General features: G+C 37.6%; 2 protein-coding genes across 6 annotated transcripts in view; both read right to left on the reverse strand.

Annotated features, from left to right (window-relative positions):
- The window catches only part of LOC100081649 (protocadherin Fat 4-like), a 68560-nt gene extending 64037 nt beyond the window's left edge, over positions 1-4523 (reverse strand). For both annotated transcript variants that reach the window (XM_029071903.2, XM_029071905.1), the window contains exons 1-2: positions 4448-4523; positions 3488-3708 (exon numbers count right to left, since the gene is read on the reverse strand). The gene's annotated coding sequence lies outside the window, so the exon portion shown is untranslated. The remainder of the gene's footprint in view (positions 1-3487; positions 3709-4447) is intronic.
- The window catches only part of KIAA1841 (KIAA1841 ortholog), a 36151-nt gene continuing 22592 nt past the window's right edge, over positions 4282-17840 (reverse strand). For 3 of the 4 annotated variants that reach the window (XM_029071910.2, XM_029071907.2, XM_029071908.2), the window contains 10 exons: positions 17491-17636; positions 16753-16852; positions 16088-16120; positions 14822-14921; positions 13847-13941; positions 12917-12945; positions 12750-12823; positions 10212-10300; positions 6905-6996; positions 4282-6143 (listed from right to left, as the gene is read on the reverse strand). In XM_029071910.2, the coding sequence (XP_028927743.1) occupies positions 6107-6143; positions 6905-6996; positions 10212-10300; positions 12750-12823; positions 12917-12945; positions 13847-13941; positions 14822-14921; positions 16088-16120; positions 16753-16852; positions 17491-17636 (795 nt within the window). In that variant the 3' untranslated portion in view covers positions 4282-6106. The remainder of the gene's footprint in view (positions 6144-6904; positions 6997-10211; positions 10301-12749; positions 12824-12916; positions 12946-13846; positions 13942-14821; positions 14922-16087; positions 16121-16752; positions 16853-17490; positions 17637-17840) is intronic. The other variant, XM_029071909.2, reaches the window with a different exon arrangement.

Genomic DNA, 17840 nt, shown 5'->3' on the forward strand with positions numbered 1-17840 from the left:
TAGCGGGCGGGGGAACGAGATGGAAGCTTGAACTGAGAAAGATCAGATCAAATCCTGTCAACCACCAGACTCTCAACCACCCCCCCATACCTAAGTGGCATCAGCAGCCTCTCCCTTCTCCTCCTCACCAACTAGAGATTGGGTAGAGAAGGTGGGCAAGCATCCAAACTTTTTTTTAAAAGTTGTCCCAAGGCACAACAGGAGAAGAAAGAAGAATTGAATGAAAGAAGAAAGTAGCAATGGAACTATTCAATTTAAAGGTGTATCTAAAGCCAAAATGCTAAACTGTAGAGAGTAATTTTTAGTCTATTTTTTGCAGACATGTCCTCTTTTAATCAACACAAGCTCTACTCCTTCTTAGAAGTTGGAAGCACAACAAATAATGTTGATAAATTGAGGTAGCTAAAGTAAAATCGGCAAAACGACATAGCCTGCCATGTTGCCTTTACGTGAAGATCAATGATCTGATTTTTCAGTCTCCCCAAATATACATGGAAGACAACAAATTCCGCCCCCCCCCCTTTTATTAGTAGCTTTCTATATGCCAAGCACTGTACTAAGCGCTGGGGTAGATACAAGTTGTGTTGGACACAATCCCTGTTTCCCAAAGGACTCGGTCTTAATGCCCATTTTAAAAATGAAGTAACTGAGGAGCAGAGAAACTAAGTAACTTCCCCAAGGTCACACAGCAGACGAGTAGTTGGGATGAGAACCCAGGTCCCCTGACTCTCATGCCTGAGCTCTTTCCACTAGACCAGTTGCTTTTCTTTTGTTTTGTGTATATGTACACACATAATCTAGTATTCTAATAGATTGTTATAGAATGGTAATGACTCCCTTGCAAGGGAGATAAACAGGGAATACCACCTGAGTTCCCACCAATCTCTACTTGGGAAAAAAACTAAAATAGCCTCCTTATCACAATAATCAAGGGTGACCAAAGTTACATTTTTGTCCCCAGTGAAGACAAAATATGACTAATCCATCCTTTCACCATTTATGCCCCCAACTTCTCTGCTCCCAGAGAATAGGACTTGAATGTTCTCTGGTTTCTCTGCAAATTCAAACCAGAAGGAAGTTGTCTGTAGCAAAACTCCCACCTAGTGATTTGGGCCTCAAGAAATTCCGGAGCAGAAGTGAGATGTGGGAAGAGGAGTAGGAAGTGGAAGGGGTGAAGGGCAATGAGGAAAGAGACTTGGAAAAGATTTCAAGCCTTAAAATTTCATTTGGTCCAGTTCCAAAGCACTGCTTCCAGGCAGGTGAATGACTAAATCATTCAGAACAGATGATAGTTGTTCTTTCATTGAAGATCTCCAGCAGAGGGGACTTTACAATCTCACCTGTTAGATAATTTCAGTGTTTTATCACCATCCCAGACTATTGACAAAGATGCTTAATAGAATTAACTCCCTAACTGGTCCCAGGACCCTACTTGGAAACACTGAGTAGATATCCCGTTTAAACCATAAGCAGCTTTTCTTAGTATACATGATGGCTTCGGAAAGGATGCTTCGAAAGGAAGTGGGCACAAATTGAAATCTTCAGATTTGACTTTTTTTTAAGCTAGTACACAGGTTAAGTGCTTACATTGTGCCAAGCACTATTCTAAGCACTGGGGTAGATGCAAGTAAATCAGGTTGGACACAATCCCTGTCTTACACTGGGATCACACTCTTTAGTATGGGAAAGTATGGGTTGCCCTTCACTGAAATGTGTTTAAAGATAAGGATTGATGCACACTTGTCTGGGATGATTTAGATCTCATACTGTGTATCAACAACTAGCCATTTATTGTTATACTGTTAACTTTTATAAAGCTTTTACACACCAGCAATAGCTAAAAAGTCAAATTTCAGGTTGTTCCACATGGGGCTCACAATCTTAATTCCCACTTTACAGATGAGGGAACTGGGGCACAGAGAAGTTAAGTGACTTGTCCAAAATCACACAGCTGACAAGTGACAGAGCCGGGATTAGAACCCATGACCTCTAAATCCCAAGCCTGGGCTCTTTCCACTAAGCCATGCTGCTTCATTAAATCCAGTATGATTTTCTTAAAAAACCCACAAAATTTCTATTTTCCATTTTCTACTAGTGCCTTTCCTTGCAACCTGTTTTTCTCCTAAACCATTTTAATTTATTCATTCTGGATCATCAGGCAAGCTAGCACTCAATAAATACGATTGAGTAAACGAATTTCATCCCTTCAGAAAGTGTGATTGTTACCCATTTAGCGCCACCCAGTGACGGAACATTAAGTTTCCCCCATTTAGCTGACTCATCACTTCCAATTCCATTCTGAAATTAATTGTGTAAGCTAAAGATTTCATTTCCTAATGCCATAAAATTATTAGGTTATCAAGCACAGTGTTAAGAGGTTAGTCACAGAAATCACACTTTCTTGACCGTGTAATCAGAAATTTCACATTACTTGCTAGGGGCTAAATTGTACCATCAAATGGCACCTCTCCAGCATTCAAGCCTGGACTTTCATATAAAAAATAACAGATTTGGAAAGTATTCATTTCATTCGCACCTCAGGCTATTAATGGTCATCGCTATCAAAAGTAATAATAATAATAATAATAATAATAATGGTGGTATTTGTTAAGCACTTACTATGTTCAAAGCACTGTTCTAAGCGCTGGGGGGATACAGAGTGATCAGATTGTCCCACATGGGGCTCACAATTTAAATCCCCATTTTACAGATGAGGTAACTGAGGCACAGAGAAGTTAAGTGACTTACCCAAAGTACATGTGCTTAAGCACGATGGTCAACCTGAACAGGACTGGTCCACCTGTACACTTGACGATGGAGTTTCCAATCGGAAATGGCAGTTTCCTATTGAACGCCCTTCCGATGTCGGCTCTGCCGCTAGTCAGCTGTGTGACCTTGGGCAAGTCACTTTACTTCTCTGGGCCTCAGTTACCTCATCTGTTTAATGGGGATTAAAAAACTGTGAGCCTCATGTGGGGCAACCTGATCACCTTGTATCCCCCAGCGCTTAGAACAGTGCTTTGCACATAGTAAGCGCTGAACAAATACCACAATTTATTTATTTGTGAGATGTGTGTAGAGGCCAAGGTGTGAACCACGTGGCCGACAGCAGATGGTGCATTTCAAGGCAAACCATGGTTGTCATGCAATCCCTAAAGCTGCTTTTCGTCTAGAACAATTTTGCATTGCCATAGCATTCATCTTCAAAAGATTTAGGAGGCAGATCCAAAGCCAGGAGGATGTGTCTTGGGCACAAATTCCTAAGCATTAGTGTCAATGGGAACATGCTTTGAGTGGCCTTGGGAACATCAATTTATCAATGGCTTTAATTGAGTGCTTATTGTGTGCCGAGCACTGTACTAAGCACTTAGGAAAGTACAATACAACAGAGTTGATAGACATGTTCCCTGCCCATATGGAGAATACAGTCTAGAGGACGACACACCTTGTACTTACTTTTTGGAACTCGGCTCCTATGTCAACTCACCATTAAAGATAGTTTTGGGCATCCTTTCATCCTTCTTCCAAGCCAGGTGACTGCAAAATCACAGCTAAACTCGTATAATCATCACTGAGTCTTTGATCCCATAACACTGCAGGATTTCGGTGTTTGGGATGAGATCTTGTCATTTTATGCCAGCTATTCACCTTAGACAGTCCAGGTAGAATTGGCCAAGCTGCTGGATACAGACTGTTGGCATGATGTCACTGGGGGAGGGAAGGGGAGGGAAGAGATGGAGTGAGTTTGGAGTGTGGTTCAGGAAAACCACACTAAAACCACACTAAAAACCACCAATTGATTGGCTCAGCCCAAATTGATGTAAGCAATTCCCAATTACTATTATTAGCACAAGCCTAGGGGAATGGAATGATCTTGAAATATACCCAAAGAAGGGTCAGATCTGACTCAAGGCTACTGGGAGATTAGAAAAGAAGATAGTAGAAGAGTGGAAACAGTAAAAGGACAAATGACAATAATCAAATGTATTAACAAGATGCCTCATTATTATCCTGTAACCCTATTTACTTCACTTGGATTGTGTTAAATGCCAACCTAACAGGTAACTGCTTCAATCTGAATTAAAATATTAAAAATCTCACCACTTAGTGTGCTCTGAACACAGATGCTCAATAAATACCCTTAATTACTGAAAACTGAACTCTATAACCTAGTGTATTTCCTTTCAATTCCAGGACGTACTTTTCGACTTGATATAAACGGTGGTGAAGAAACATTCTGTTCGAGGTTTCAAAAATTACATATTAAGTTACTCAGACCACTCAATTTCATCTTTGATGTTTATTTCATTTAAACAAACATGAACTTAATACAGATAAATTTCATGTTTTGGCAGAGGGAATGCTACTGACACAGAATAAAACATAAATCAGATTTATACATTACAAATAAACATTAATAAAAAATGCACATCCAATTCTGAAATACCTTATTGTGTAAGAATGGTTTAAGCACATAAATATCAGTGGTCCAATCCCTCCAGGGGAGAAGCAATTCACTTTCTCTATAGCAGCAAATTCAGTTAAAACAAAAGATATTTTCTTTTAAAATTGGGACTTGTTCAACAAAGTATACAAATCCAGACATCCCTTACCAGGCAGTACATAACTACAAAACTTTCTAGTAATAACAAACTAGAGAGTGAATCACCGACCACTTCCTTCTCTGTGATCCACTTAAAAATATAAAACCATTAAAAAAATATGAAAATGAAAACTTTTCCAAACAAAAATTATTAGGCCATGGTAAAGGCATATTCTTACAAACAAAAAACAAAACACTGCCGCACAATCCTTCACGCAACAAAAAGACACTCTGCATATTTTAAATAAATGATAACAATTTAGCCTTTCAATTAAAATCTGTCACTCCCACACATTTAAGACAACTTCATAATTTAAATAATTTAAAGAATTTTAATTACAAGGTAAACAAAAGCCTGAAATATACAGAGAGTGCATTTTAAGGAGGTCTGTCAGAGATCTGTGTAAAAGTAATTTCCAAACACATGATTATACACTATGGTTTGGAATAAAATTTCCCTGAGCATTCTTTCCATCTGGCTAGAAAATTAGAACACGATCTAAAGTGTACAATTTTATTGCAATTTCCCTTGAAGATGTACTATTTTCCTCCCCCAAAATGTATTTTATTTCAGTACCGAAAGACTAGACACTAAAATAATTCAACAATCTTCCTCTCTAGAGAGTCCCAATGCAGTCAATTCTATTTTAAAAGATAACTCTGCTGACTGCAGAAAAAAGATAATACATGAGAATCCAGGCTCTGAACTACTATGCTTTGGATGTCTCTAATAAAAATGTTTAATTGTTGAGAGAGTAGGGATAGGTCAGCAAATGAGGAATGATATAGCAGCTCAGGAGGAAGCTGTTCATAGAACATTCTCAGCCCAGACCAAAGGAAAAAAAATTGAAAAAAATTTAATTCAAAAAGGGAAAGAAGAAGAAAGATTGAAAAACAGTTTCCTTTCCACACAGTAAAATTGTATAAGTTATCCCTTTGTAGTCAAGATTCAAACAATACCTTACCTTCAAACTAATATTATCTTGGGAGTTACTTCTTTGATTCCCTGAAACCTATCATAAGGAATTATGTTGCACATATTGCAAGTAACTTAGTGGTATACTCAGCTGTTTACTTGAAATAATAGAATACTAGTTTACTCACATGCATGGCAATATTGCCAGGTTGTTTTCAGTTCCTTTTAAGAATTCAAAAATGTCTCAGCAGTTTCAGAGTTTAGGTCTCTTCCACTCCAAAATAAGAATAACTCTCAACTATTAGCTGTTTTTTTTTTTAACAGTGCAAATGTAGAAATAAATGCTTTCTACATGGCATAGCAATACACTAAAAAAAAATTAGATTAAATTTAAGAAGTTGTGTATTTACAAATTTAATTTTTACAAGCCCTAACTGGATTTGTTGTCATTCATCATATCAGTATGGTCACTGTAGTAATAAATAATAGGTCATCAAAAAAAGCTTTAAAAGGCCACATTCCCATGTTTAAGAACAGAAGAATTTCAGATGAGAGAAGTGTCCTGCCTTTCCATTTTTCCTGGTATCTTACATTGGGCGTCCTTGAACAAAACGGCTTTTTGACCTGTAAACAAAAATAAGAGTTTGGAAATTCTTCTAGATCAGGCAGATAGCTACTGCTTATCAATTCTGCCAGATGGCATTTATTCAGTTTGACCTAAAAAAGAATGTCATTAAATTGAACACTATTAATTTTTAATTCCTCCATTTTCCCAATATCAAAAATATAGATTAAGGGATTGAAAAGGATAAAACAATCAGTAAATTTGGGAACAGTTCTTCATTTCAGGGTTTTCTTAGTCCTTTGGAAAAAAATGTTAATAATTTCCAAGACAATTCTATCTCAATCTAAAAAATTTCAAAATACATTTTTGGGAAAATTTTAAACCAGTAAGTATTAAAGACTTTAAGTAATTTTTGGGAGGCAAAATAGGCTGACAGGAGTGTATGCCCTTAGAAAAAATTAACGACAGATTAAGGCATGAATTTACACTCTTCTAAAGCACAAGTTACACTATTTGTAAGAAATGTCATTAGTAGATAGTTCAAAGGATATAGCTCTTATCAAGCTAAACAAAGTATCTCAGTTTTATTCTCCTATTAGCAGTATTTTATCCAGTGGTTTCCATAAGATTTAAAATGAATTAATATGAGATGACTGGGATGCTAAGTAATGCTTTTAAGATAAATTTTTTTAAAGCAGATTAACATAATAGAAAATACATTGTCTATGTTTTATACACTCTACTATTTATGCTTTTTGCAGTGGAGAGTAATCTCAAAAACACTGTATTCTAAATTAGTTCAATTTATTAAACAAGTTACCTTGTGTTTTTTTCTGTGCCACTTGGTCGTGTACTGACTTGTGCAGAAGCCCTGATCTGAGCTTCGATTCTAGAATAAATGCCACCTGCCAACTGCAAAGCAGAGAAGTAAAATCATGTAAGTATTCTGACTTGGTTGAAAGAAATGATTTGCTTTCTATGAATGACATCATGCTTCAGATTTGGAAAAGTAATTTAGGCTGCATTACCCTTAACACTCGCAGGCAGTTACTTAGACTGTAGACTGTCAGCTCATCGTGAGCAGGGAACTTGTCTACCAACTCTGTCATATTGTACTCTCTCAAGCACTTAGTACAGTACTTTGTACATAGTAAGTGCTCAATAATTATGACTAATTGATTGATTACTTCAGAGAAAGAAGCTGAGGCTCCTGAAGTTACTGCATATACTGATCATCGGCGTGGCTTAGTGGAAAGAACTTGGGCTTGGAAGTCAGACGTTGTGGGTTCTAATTTGGGCTCCGCCACTTATCAGCTGTGTGACTTTGGGCAAGTCACAACTTCTCTGTGCCTCAGTTGCCCCATCTGTAAAATGGGGATTAAGACTATGAGCCCCATGCGGAACAACCCAATTATCTTGTGTCTACCCTGCTGGTTAGAACAGTGCTTGGCACATAGTAAGTGCTTAACAAATACCATCATCATCATCATCATTATACCCATTACACCCTAATGCTGATCATTTCCCCCAGGCATCCCACAATTGGGATAGGGACAGAAAGATCCGAATTGGATTGAGGAAATAATACTTGGAACTCAGTTTGGGCAGAACCCTAAGAGGTCTCAAACAGAAAGGAAAGAGGAAAATCATGTAAAACTCAGGTTCCCAAGTTTCCTCTCTTTTCAACCCACCAAAATACTCTGCATATTGAAATACCACACCCCACACACAATAAAATAGGGATTAGAAATAAAGGAAAAATACACAAAGGTTTACCTGCCACATACACACAAAGAAATCACATGGCAACACCACAAACAGATTAGATACACAAAAGGAAAGAACAGCTGCATTAGGCAAACAAGAAGGATAATGGGGGGGGTATCAGAACATGAGTCAGGGGTGAAGTTTAAGACTGTAAAATCCTCAAAGGCTGAGATAAAATCCTCAAAGCCTCGGATGTTTACTCATCTTATTTTACTCTCCCAGACCCAACTTAAAAGCATTCTACCTGGATCTCTAGTCAATCAATCAATGGTGCTTATTGAGAGCTTACTATGTGCAGAACACTCTATAAAGCACTTGGGAGAGTACAACAGAATTGGCCTACCTGTTTCCCTGTCCATAACACTCTAGAGGACTTTATGTATCCTGGGTATTCAAATAATTAACAGGTATAATTGCAAAGCCACTAGCCATATTTTTTTGAGAACTCAAGGGAGACCAGAAAAAAGTCCTGAATATTGACAAAAACATATTAGAATTAATCTACGACCAACTTGAAGAGTATAAGAATTAAGAAGCAATCAACAAGGCTTTTAGAAGAATAAATAATGCACACCAAATAATTTCTTAGAGTTAAAGGTCATGTAGATTAAAAAACAAACTTTGGATTGACTCCACTCCACATTAGATTCTCATGAATAAACTAAATAAATCTTTATCTAACCATTAATCCACGGGATTTGAGAGCTTACTCTTTTCAGAACACTGTATTAAGCACTTGGGAGCATACAAAAAAGTACACCCCATTCCTGCCCTCAAGGAGTTTACAATCTAGTGGGGAAAACAGACATTAAAATTAATTACAGGTCAAGGAAGCAGACAAGTATAAAGATACATACGTAAGTGCTGTGGGGTGGGAGATGGGGTGAGTACCACAAGTCCTTGAGGAAAAGTACTTAGTGTATCTGAAATTCAGACTTGTGGGTGGCATTCTAAAGGTAAGTATCAAGGGGCTGATGTCAGTCTGAGGGGATGGATTGAGGAGTAATCTTCTAAGATTGGTTTTAGGGCTATTTCTATTCAATATTTTAATTAATTACTTGGGGGAAAAAAAGTAAAAGATATGCTCATAAAATTTGCAGATATTGAACTAGGTGGCATTACCAACATTTCAGAAGTCAGGAATAAAATTCTACTGCCTAGTAAGAAATTGGAAAAAACAACAACAGTCCTACACAAACTGTACAAAATGCTAAAATGACAAAGGAGTACCTTTGTGAATGAATACGATTCATTCAATCGTATTTATTGAGTGCTGACTGTGCGCAGAGTACTGTAAACACAGGATGATAAAAGGAGACTACAAATACCACAAAAAAAACCTATGGAACTCTAGCTGAACTGTTGTGCCATAATTAAAAAAGCCAATATGAGATGGAGATGGATTAGTACAAATATTATATGCACGCACCATGGGGTAAACCTTTCATCTTACTCTATATTGGTCAGATTCCTACTGCATCTAATTTTGGTTAGTTCACATGTAAGTAAGTGGAGAAACTAGTGAGAGTCAAAAGAAGACTAAAATAATTATGGAATGGAAAAATACAGCCTTTGAAGAAAGGCTAACGATATGGTTAGTTCACACTAGATAAAAAAATTCTAAGGAGTAATTTTTATTATTATGTGACACTGAAGGCTTGAGAACTCCTTAAAATGATTTGAATTACAAAACAATAGAGATCAATTTAGAACTAAAGTAATACTCAGAATAATCAGGTATATAAACGTTTTTAAGAGAAAGAAGTTTATTAGTACACCAAGCCAGCAAAGGGCCAAATAAAGAAGAAATGGGCTTGAGTTTACATAAAAGACCTTCCGCTGGTCATAATGAGCTTCTTGGCTGACAGGGTGACTTAACGTTGTAAGAGTCAAGAGGTCTCACAAGAGGTTGCAATAGTACCCATTCAGTAATAATTGTGATATTCGTTAAATGCTATGTGCCACACACACTACTAATCATTGGGGTAGATCAAACAATTGTATTTATTGAGTGCTTATTGTGTACAGAGCCCTGTACTACGTGCTTGGGAGAGTACAATAGAGAGTTGGTAGACACGTTCCTTGCCCACAATGAGCTTACAGTCTAGAGGTAGATATAAGAAAATCAGGTCAAACAATCCCCGTCTCACAGGAGGCTTGGTCTAACGGAGATCCTTAATCCAGCTTTAAGAAAAGAATATACACCAACCTGCTCTGGGTGTTTATGTGCTTGGAGGAGTTGGACCAGAAGACCTCTTGATACCCTTTCCAACTGTTATTCTACAATTTTCAAACACTGAAAATCCAAAAGAATAAAACCATTGAGCACATCCAAATGTTAGCATTAAAGAAGCACTTACTTCCTTTCCTTCCTTTGATTTGACTCGGTCCAGATCACCCAGTCTCATTTTTATTAGGTGTCTTGTAATTTCAGACATCCGCCGCTGATCTTGAAGATAACAAACAGTGACATCTTAACATTTTAACTTCTTGCTAAGATGGTTAGATGCCAGTAGGAAGTCCTAATTAAACTGATAAAGGATTACGAAAATGTTCCAAAAATGTTGTGTAGCCACACACACCATGAAATTAATCCTGAAGGAAAGTTTTATAGTCATGCAGCAACGTGTCCACCAACTCTGCTGTAGTGTATTCTCCCAAGTGCTTAGTACACTGCTCCACACGCAATAAGCGCTCAATAAATACTACTGATGATGATGACCGAAAAAAGATCTTCTCAGCTTTTTGAAGGGAAGTACTAGGAAATCATACACTTCAAAGTACAAAGCAAACTGGCTTTGGGCTGGATCGACTTGCATTCCAGCCTGCTTTGGGGGTTTCATCATTTTATCATCCTTCCTCTAAAAGGAAAAAAACCCTCTTTCTTATGGAAAGAAAACAAAGTCTCTATATATAGAGCATTCTGAGTGTCACTTTAGTTTTAAATTGATCTCTACTGGTTTATAATTCAATGTAATTCAAATCATTTTAAGGTATTTTAAAACCTTCAGCATCACATAATAATAATCTAAAATAATTGTGGTGTTTGTTACATGCATACTATGTGCCAAGTACTATGCTAAGCTTGGAAGTAGATACAGCACAATCATACCAGACACCGCTTCTAATTGAAACAAAAAACAAGCATTTAATCTGCATTTTCAAAGGAGGAAACAGACACGGAAGTTAAGTGACATGCCCCAGGTCACACAACATTCATTCATTCACTCATTCAATAGTATTTATTGAGCGCTTACTGTGTGCAGAGCACTGTACTATGCACTTGGAATGTACAATTCGGCAACATATAGAGACAATCCCTGCCCAACAGGCTCACAGTCTAAAACGGGGAGACAGACAGCAAAACAAGTAGGCATCGATACCATCGAGATAGATGATTAGAATCATAATTATATACATATCATTAATCAGAGTAAAAAATATATACAAATATGCACAAGTGCTGTAGGGAGGGGAAGGGGGTAGAGCAGAGGGAGGGAGTAGGGGGAATGGGGAGAGGTGAAGGGGCAGAGGGAAAGGGAGGGCTCAGTCTGGGAAGGCCTTCTGGAGGAGGTGAGCTCTCAATATGGGGGTAAGTGGCAGAGCCGGAATTAAAACTCAGGTGTCCTGATTCTCAGTACTCTTTCCACTAGACCATGCCGCTTCTCATATGATGCAGTGCTAATATTCTTCTATAAGAATCCAAAAAGCAAGCATCTACCAAAATAAGACAATTCAATTATGATCTTAAATCAAGTAACTGTTTTCCTTCAGTATAAAAGGCTAAACAAAAGACTTCTTTATAACCCTAACAACATCTGGATGGAAGTAGGTTACTTAGGTGGAGAGCCAGAAGCAACTTCGCATTTTGCAGGATGCCATTTTTGGTTACATCTTCTGCCTCTCACTAGTTTTCAAGGAATTTAATTCTCCTTCCATGGCACTGTATTACATGTCAAGAGGTGGCTTCAAAGAGGGTGGTGGGTCTTTTTTTTTTTAAATGAGAAACCAACCTTTTCTAAGGTGTATAGGAGAAAACTATGTCAACCACAGCAGCAGGGATTCCTTACTTCTCTCCTGCTATTCTTAAGAAATTCTTGGCCTAAAGGCTCTGTACACATAATGAAAAGAGGTGCAATATATGTCAATTCTCAACTATCAGTGCCTTGGGAGGGAGGAAGTGATGTGGCTAAAATAACTCAGAAAATACAGTACAAGGTCTTGAGTTTCAGCTAGGTAACAAGGAAGGGAAATTTTGGGATTTCTTTGAGGTACTGGGGAGAGCCGGCCTGATAAGTGCCATTATTTCAGATTGTAGAACTACAACATAGGACAAAGGTAAGGAAAAGGCAGCTTTGCACCCAATGGGGTCTTAGAAATCTAGAGGAGTACTCTCCAGGGCCGGCTTTAGACATTTGGCCACATTATGGGAAGAAAATGTTGCTTCCTCCTGTTTCACAGGACATCACTGTGTTTTGCTATGTGAATACACAGAATAACATAATGAAATCAGGAGGGAGTCCATTAGAACACCAAATCTAGAGCAACTTCTTTGGTTGGGGGAATGGTGAGAGAAAGAGCCCTGACCAGCCCTAACACCCTTGTTCCAGAGCAACAGTGTTTCCCTCCCAAATCCCTGTGAACACAGGTGGGCTTCCAACTGCTGCTGGTGGCTTTTCAATTTTTAACTACATCACTCGTGACCACTCAGCAGCTATGGCTATCTGAGGCAGCTGGTTATCTCATTTACCATCTTAAATTAGCTCTGATAATCCCCAAAGTGAACACTCCCTTAAAGGATAATTGAGAGTTGGTTACATTTCATTATGCTGCATCAAATTACCTTCTTTCTGTTACTGATATGAATCTGGGTAGTACAGCATTTGAATATAACTTACCATCTTCTCTTTGAGCATCTTGGTTAAATCGCAACGATCGAGAAGCGTCCCACTTATTCTTCTGCATACTCACACTAGTGAAAAAGTAAATAAGCAAATATATATATACACACCCTTGGTTTACCACATTTCCCAGCACTCCAAACAGGATATGGAGTGACACTTACGTGAATGGAGATGCATCTTGTGAAGATGACTACAAGAAGAACACAAAAGCATTAAGATCAGCTGCAGCACACTGACTCACTTCATTAGAAATTAGTATTTCAAAAGGATGATCTGTACTTCATTCCACTGTGATATAAAATAAGAGGACAACTCTACGTGCAGTAAGAATACATCAGTTTTAAATGCAAAGGCCCAGAGCCAGACCAGATATCCATGTCTTCCAAACAGATTTATCAATTTTATTGGAGGGGTGTCGGGGTGGGGCCAGAAATCAGCACAGTCAAGTTTTTTTGTGTTTTCTTTTCAAATAAGAAGGAAGAAAATTATTACACTAGCAGTTCCCTTCAATTTAGCAATAATCGTAATTGTGGTATTTACTAAGCACATACTGTGTATCAAGCACTGTTCTAAATGCTACGGTAGATACAAATTAATCACACTCTGTTCCACATGAGGATCACAATCTAAGCAGAAGGGAGGACAGGTGCTGAATTCTCATTTTACAGATGAGGAAACTGGGGCACATAAGTGACTTGCCCAGGTCACACAGGAGACAGGTCCTCTGGCTCCCAGTCCCATGATCTTTCCACTAGGCCAAGCTGGCATGGTGGCATCTGATAGGAAGGCCAAGCCCCCAACGCCCTCATCACCCTGGGAGTGGGTGCTTCAGAATGGGTCCTTTGATCAGATAATGGGGTTTTGCAAGTTTCTACTCTAAGTATAGTTTAGTTCAACACTGCAAACCTTTTCCAGCTAGCATGTGACAATATGAAGAGTGTTTTGGAAGGGAATTCACTCCTGGGTATTTCTCAGTAAGTTCATTAGGTTTTAGATTGTTGCCATACATTAAACTATAAACTGAAGGCAAGAACTGACATTAAGGTGATTAAGTTTGAATTTTGAAATTATAGCACTAAATTTAGAATTACCTTCTCCATTGCTTTTTCTTTCTTTTGAACAGAGGGTGAAGACATTTGCTTTTTTGGCTGTTTGGTGAGTTTCTTTGGTTTTTCTTTTTTTCCTGCTAATTGAAATTCTGAGTCATACAATGTTAAAAAAAGGTTCATTCTAAAAATAATAAGAACAATAATGATTATAAATCACATTAACTCCATAAAAAAATTGCTGTCCCTAGACAACAAAGAAAGTCACCTGGTAACCACTGTGTTCCCTATATGTACAATAAATATAGAATAACCGAAAAAAGAAATTCAGTAGAGTGGGGCCAATTTTCCTTCTATGAATATTTAATAGGCTATATATTACAAAACTAAATGTAAAACATGAATGTAAAATAAATATTTTTGGTCTTTTAACAACTTATTGAAAATACCAAAATAAACAACAGATTTTTTCTGTCCCCCTCGACAACCTATAGAGCTTTCTTTAACCACTGAGCAATTTTCACAGAAATAAAAGGAAGCCAAATCCTGGTATTAGGCAGGCAGGTGGCTAAGTAAAGAAGTTTAGTGTTACTTCTAAATGACTGTTGCTATAGTGAGAGATGGTGACATTTGTATTCAAAGGAAGATGCCAGAGAGGAGTTTTGGAGTTGGCAGTGTTGTGCCTATCTAGGGAATATAATATCTCTTCTGGTTCAAGTTCATTTTTTACATACATTGTTTTTAGATAAAAGCATAGAGAGGACGTGTGCCTGAAACTCTTCTCAGATAAATTATTTAATTGTGTGTGTCTGTGTGTGTGTGTCTTGAGTGTCTTATGCTGTTGAAATGTAAAGAGGCAAACCTACCTCTGAGGGTTTCTCTTCCCTTCCTTCCCTTTCTTTCTGTACCCTCTATCCCTTGATTTTAAAGAGCCACACTAAGGTTTAGTACTTGGCCAGAACTCAAGACACTACTCATGAATGGTCAATGTGTTTTTTTTTTAAATGTAGACTATTGTACCATGTTTCTTGGACACTTCTTCTTCATCTCCAACTTCATCTTCAGTGACCTCAGACCCAGTAGTATATTCTTCTTCCTCAGACAATAATGATTGCTGCTTCTGATTTTAAAAAATAAAGTAATGCTTTTATCATAAGATCCACTTCCCAAACATATTTATCCTTTAATGCTTTTGGGGGTATTAAAATCCAGGATAATAATTCTTTGGTTGTAATGATTTTTTTTAAGGAAAATGCCCAAATGAGAACAAGGGTGCACTTTCAAGTCTCTAGCACTGGCATTTTTTTTTTCATCTCTGCATCTAGCATTTTTAAACCAAAATCAGTTGCCTTCTAATTTTTGACACCACCAAAACATCAAAATAATGGGTTCTGATACTGAAGCAATCTTGAAAATCATCAGATGGCCATATACCCTAGCCGAGCACCAGTTGTGGTCTACTCCAGTAGGTCACATGCCCTAACTCTCTCCAATATTGGGGAAGAACATGAAGCTAATACAGTGCAGTTCTAGACACCTCCCACCACATTACTGTTAGTCATTCTTTCCCAACTCTTGCTACTTCCGAAGAGAAAGCAGTAAATCCAGTTCTGTAATTCCCCTCTCCTCCTCCCTAAGGACTGCTGCTCCCACCTCTTACCCCATTTAGGTAAAAAAAAAAATCAAATAAGGGTGTGGGCATTAAATATTTCACTAGCCAGACTGAATTCTTTTTTTTACAAAGATAATGAAGGACTGAAAACAGACAAACTGGATATTTAAATACTCTATTTCATCTCAGAGATCCATCCAAAAATATCCACAACTTATAAAAATGACCCAAAAAGGCTATTTAACAAATCCAAATTTAAGAAAAAGAATAATAATAATGGTATTTCATTCAATCATATGTATTGAGTGCTTATTGTGTGCAAAACACTGTATTTGTTGAGTTCTATTTGCCAAGCACTGACCTAAACTCTAGGAGAGACACAAGGTCATTATTTTGGACACAGTCCCTGTCCTTCATAGAGATCACAGCCTAAGTAGAAGGGAGAACAGGCAATTAATCCTTGTTTTACAGATGAGGAAACTGCGGCACTGAGAAGTTAAGTAATTTGCCCAATGTTACACAGCGGGCAGGTGGCAGAGCAAAGATAGAGCACAGACGGACTCCCAGGCCTGTGTTCCTTACACTAGGCCACACTGCCTCCCATTAAGAGGCCTACTGAATTCCAAACCTCTTTTAAAGTCAGTTGATAAAGAAAAATATATTTTGTTGCTTACCAGCTGCAGAGTCCAATTTTTCAGTGACAGAAACTGCAGACAAGAGAGATGATTAACAGGTTAATATACTCAAATTAGTAATTTGTACTTCTTGGCTATTACTGATAGCCAAAGAAGAATTTGGACCAGATATTATTTGTTATGGAAAATGATTTCAAAGATATACTCCCATAGGAAGAACCTGGAGTGATTTCAGAGTACTTTATCAAGTCTACTCAAAGTAGGGTAGGTCTGGTCCGACACTCCACATTTCTATGCTCCCTGCCAGCATGCTCACTGAGGTCTGGGATCTTCCTGTTGGGGCTGCCCTGTTTGGGAGTTGGGGAGATTAGTGGTCAGTGTTCATTAGATGTTCAATATTTAAATACTAAGAATGGGCAAAAACTAAATACATCCATGCCAAAGGTAGTTTAAGGGTTGATAAGGGTAAAAGATAAAATCGCCTTGCCCAAATAATGTTAACAAAATAGACAAAAATTCTGAATCATGCTATTTTACATTAGAATGACTCCCAGGTCGTTCAATTCCAATGAGGAAATTCCACTGCATTTTACAAACTCATTTTTAGACTATAAATGGAAATTTTTAAAAGGCAGTTCTATCTCCCATCCAAAGAGTGATATTACAAAGATTTGAGAACAAAATATAGGAAATGATTCACTTACAGCATTGAGTTCTCCAGTCTGGGGACCCCAGGGTGTATTTGGCTCTAGCAGAACTTCAAAATCTATACTCTTCTCATCACTGAGGCCTATCCCAGAGTCACTTGAAAGAAAATATATTTTTATAAAGCACAAAACCACTGATGATTTCCCATTCCACAAGAGCCAGAATGTGAATTATTTTTTCAAATTATATATTAATAATTCCAAAAATCACTACATACGCTTCTTTCTCTGAAAAAATATTATTTCAGAGATAAAAAGTTATTTCTAGGATGAGAGAGTTAAGAACAAAATAAATATCAGATGCCAGAAAAGGGTTTCATTCTGATGAATTCTTATTATTTTAGAGGCAGAAAGCATCTACTAACAACTGTCATATAGATGAGGCCTTCAAGGCAACTGGTCATACCAACACCACAACTGTTGAGGAAATGGCTTCTATTGTTTTTAGAACAGCCTACACGTCCACCGCTGGTCTTCCCAGCAGCTCCTCTAAATAGGATGCTTCAACTTCAGCTACCAAGTATCCTACAAGCACCTGTTGGTCTGCTGCATTTGCAAGACTGGACCACCAATCATTAAATTGAAGCAGATCATTTCAGAGAAAAATCAGCACAGTGTTCTGAGAAAGTTGTGCAAACTTCTATTCTAGTTTTCTACTTAAATCACTTAAAAAATAAAGCTGAAAATCCTACAAAAACTAAAATAAAAGGATACTAAATAACATATTTCTCTCACCTATTTGGATCCTTACAAAAAGGAACTACGATGACATCTCTGTGCAAAAGCAGATCATTCAATATCTTTGCATATGGACAGGGCACCAAATCTCCATCTTCAGCTTCATTAGGTAAATCAATTACATGGTCTCTTACTTTACAACCCTGTTGCAAAAGAAATAGTTAATTAGTTTAAGAAAAGAAACATTCATTTTGAATCAATTGCTGAATGGAATTTATCGAGCATTTAATGAGTGTAGAGCACCGTATTAAGCACTTGGGAGAGACCAATGAATGCTTATATTCCAGCACCTTAGTTATTTACCCAAGATTTCCACTTATTTGTGAATACAGAAATAAACTACTGAG

This window comes from Ornithorhynchus anatinus, chromosome 9 (genome assembly GCF_004115215.2).
Source record: "Ornithorhynchus anatinus isolate Pmale09 chromosome 9, mOrnAna1.pri.v4, whole genome shotgun sequence".
NCBI lineage: Eukaryota > Metazoa > Chordata > Mammalia > Monotremata > Ornithorhynchidae > Ornithorhynchus > Ornithorhynchus anatinus.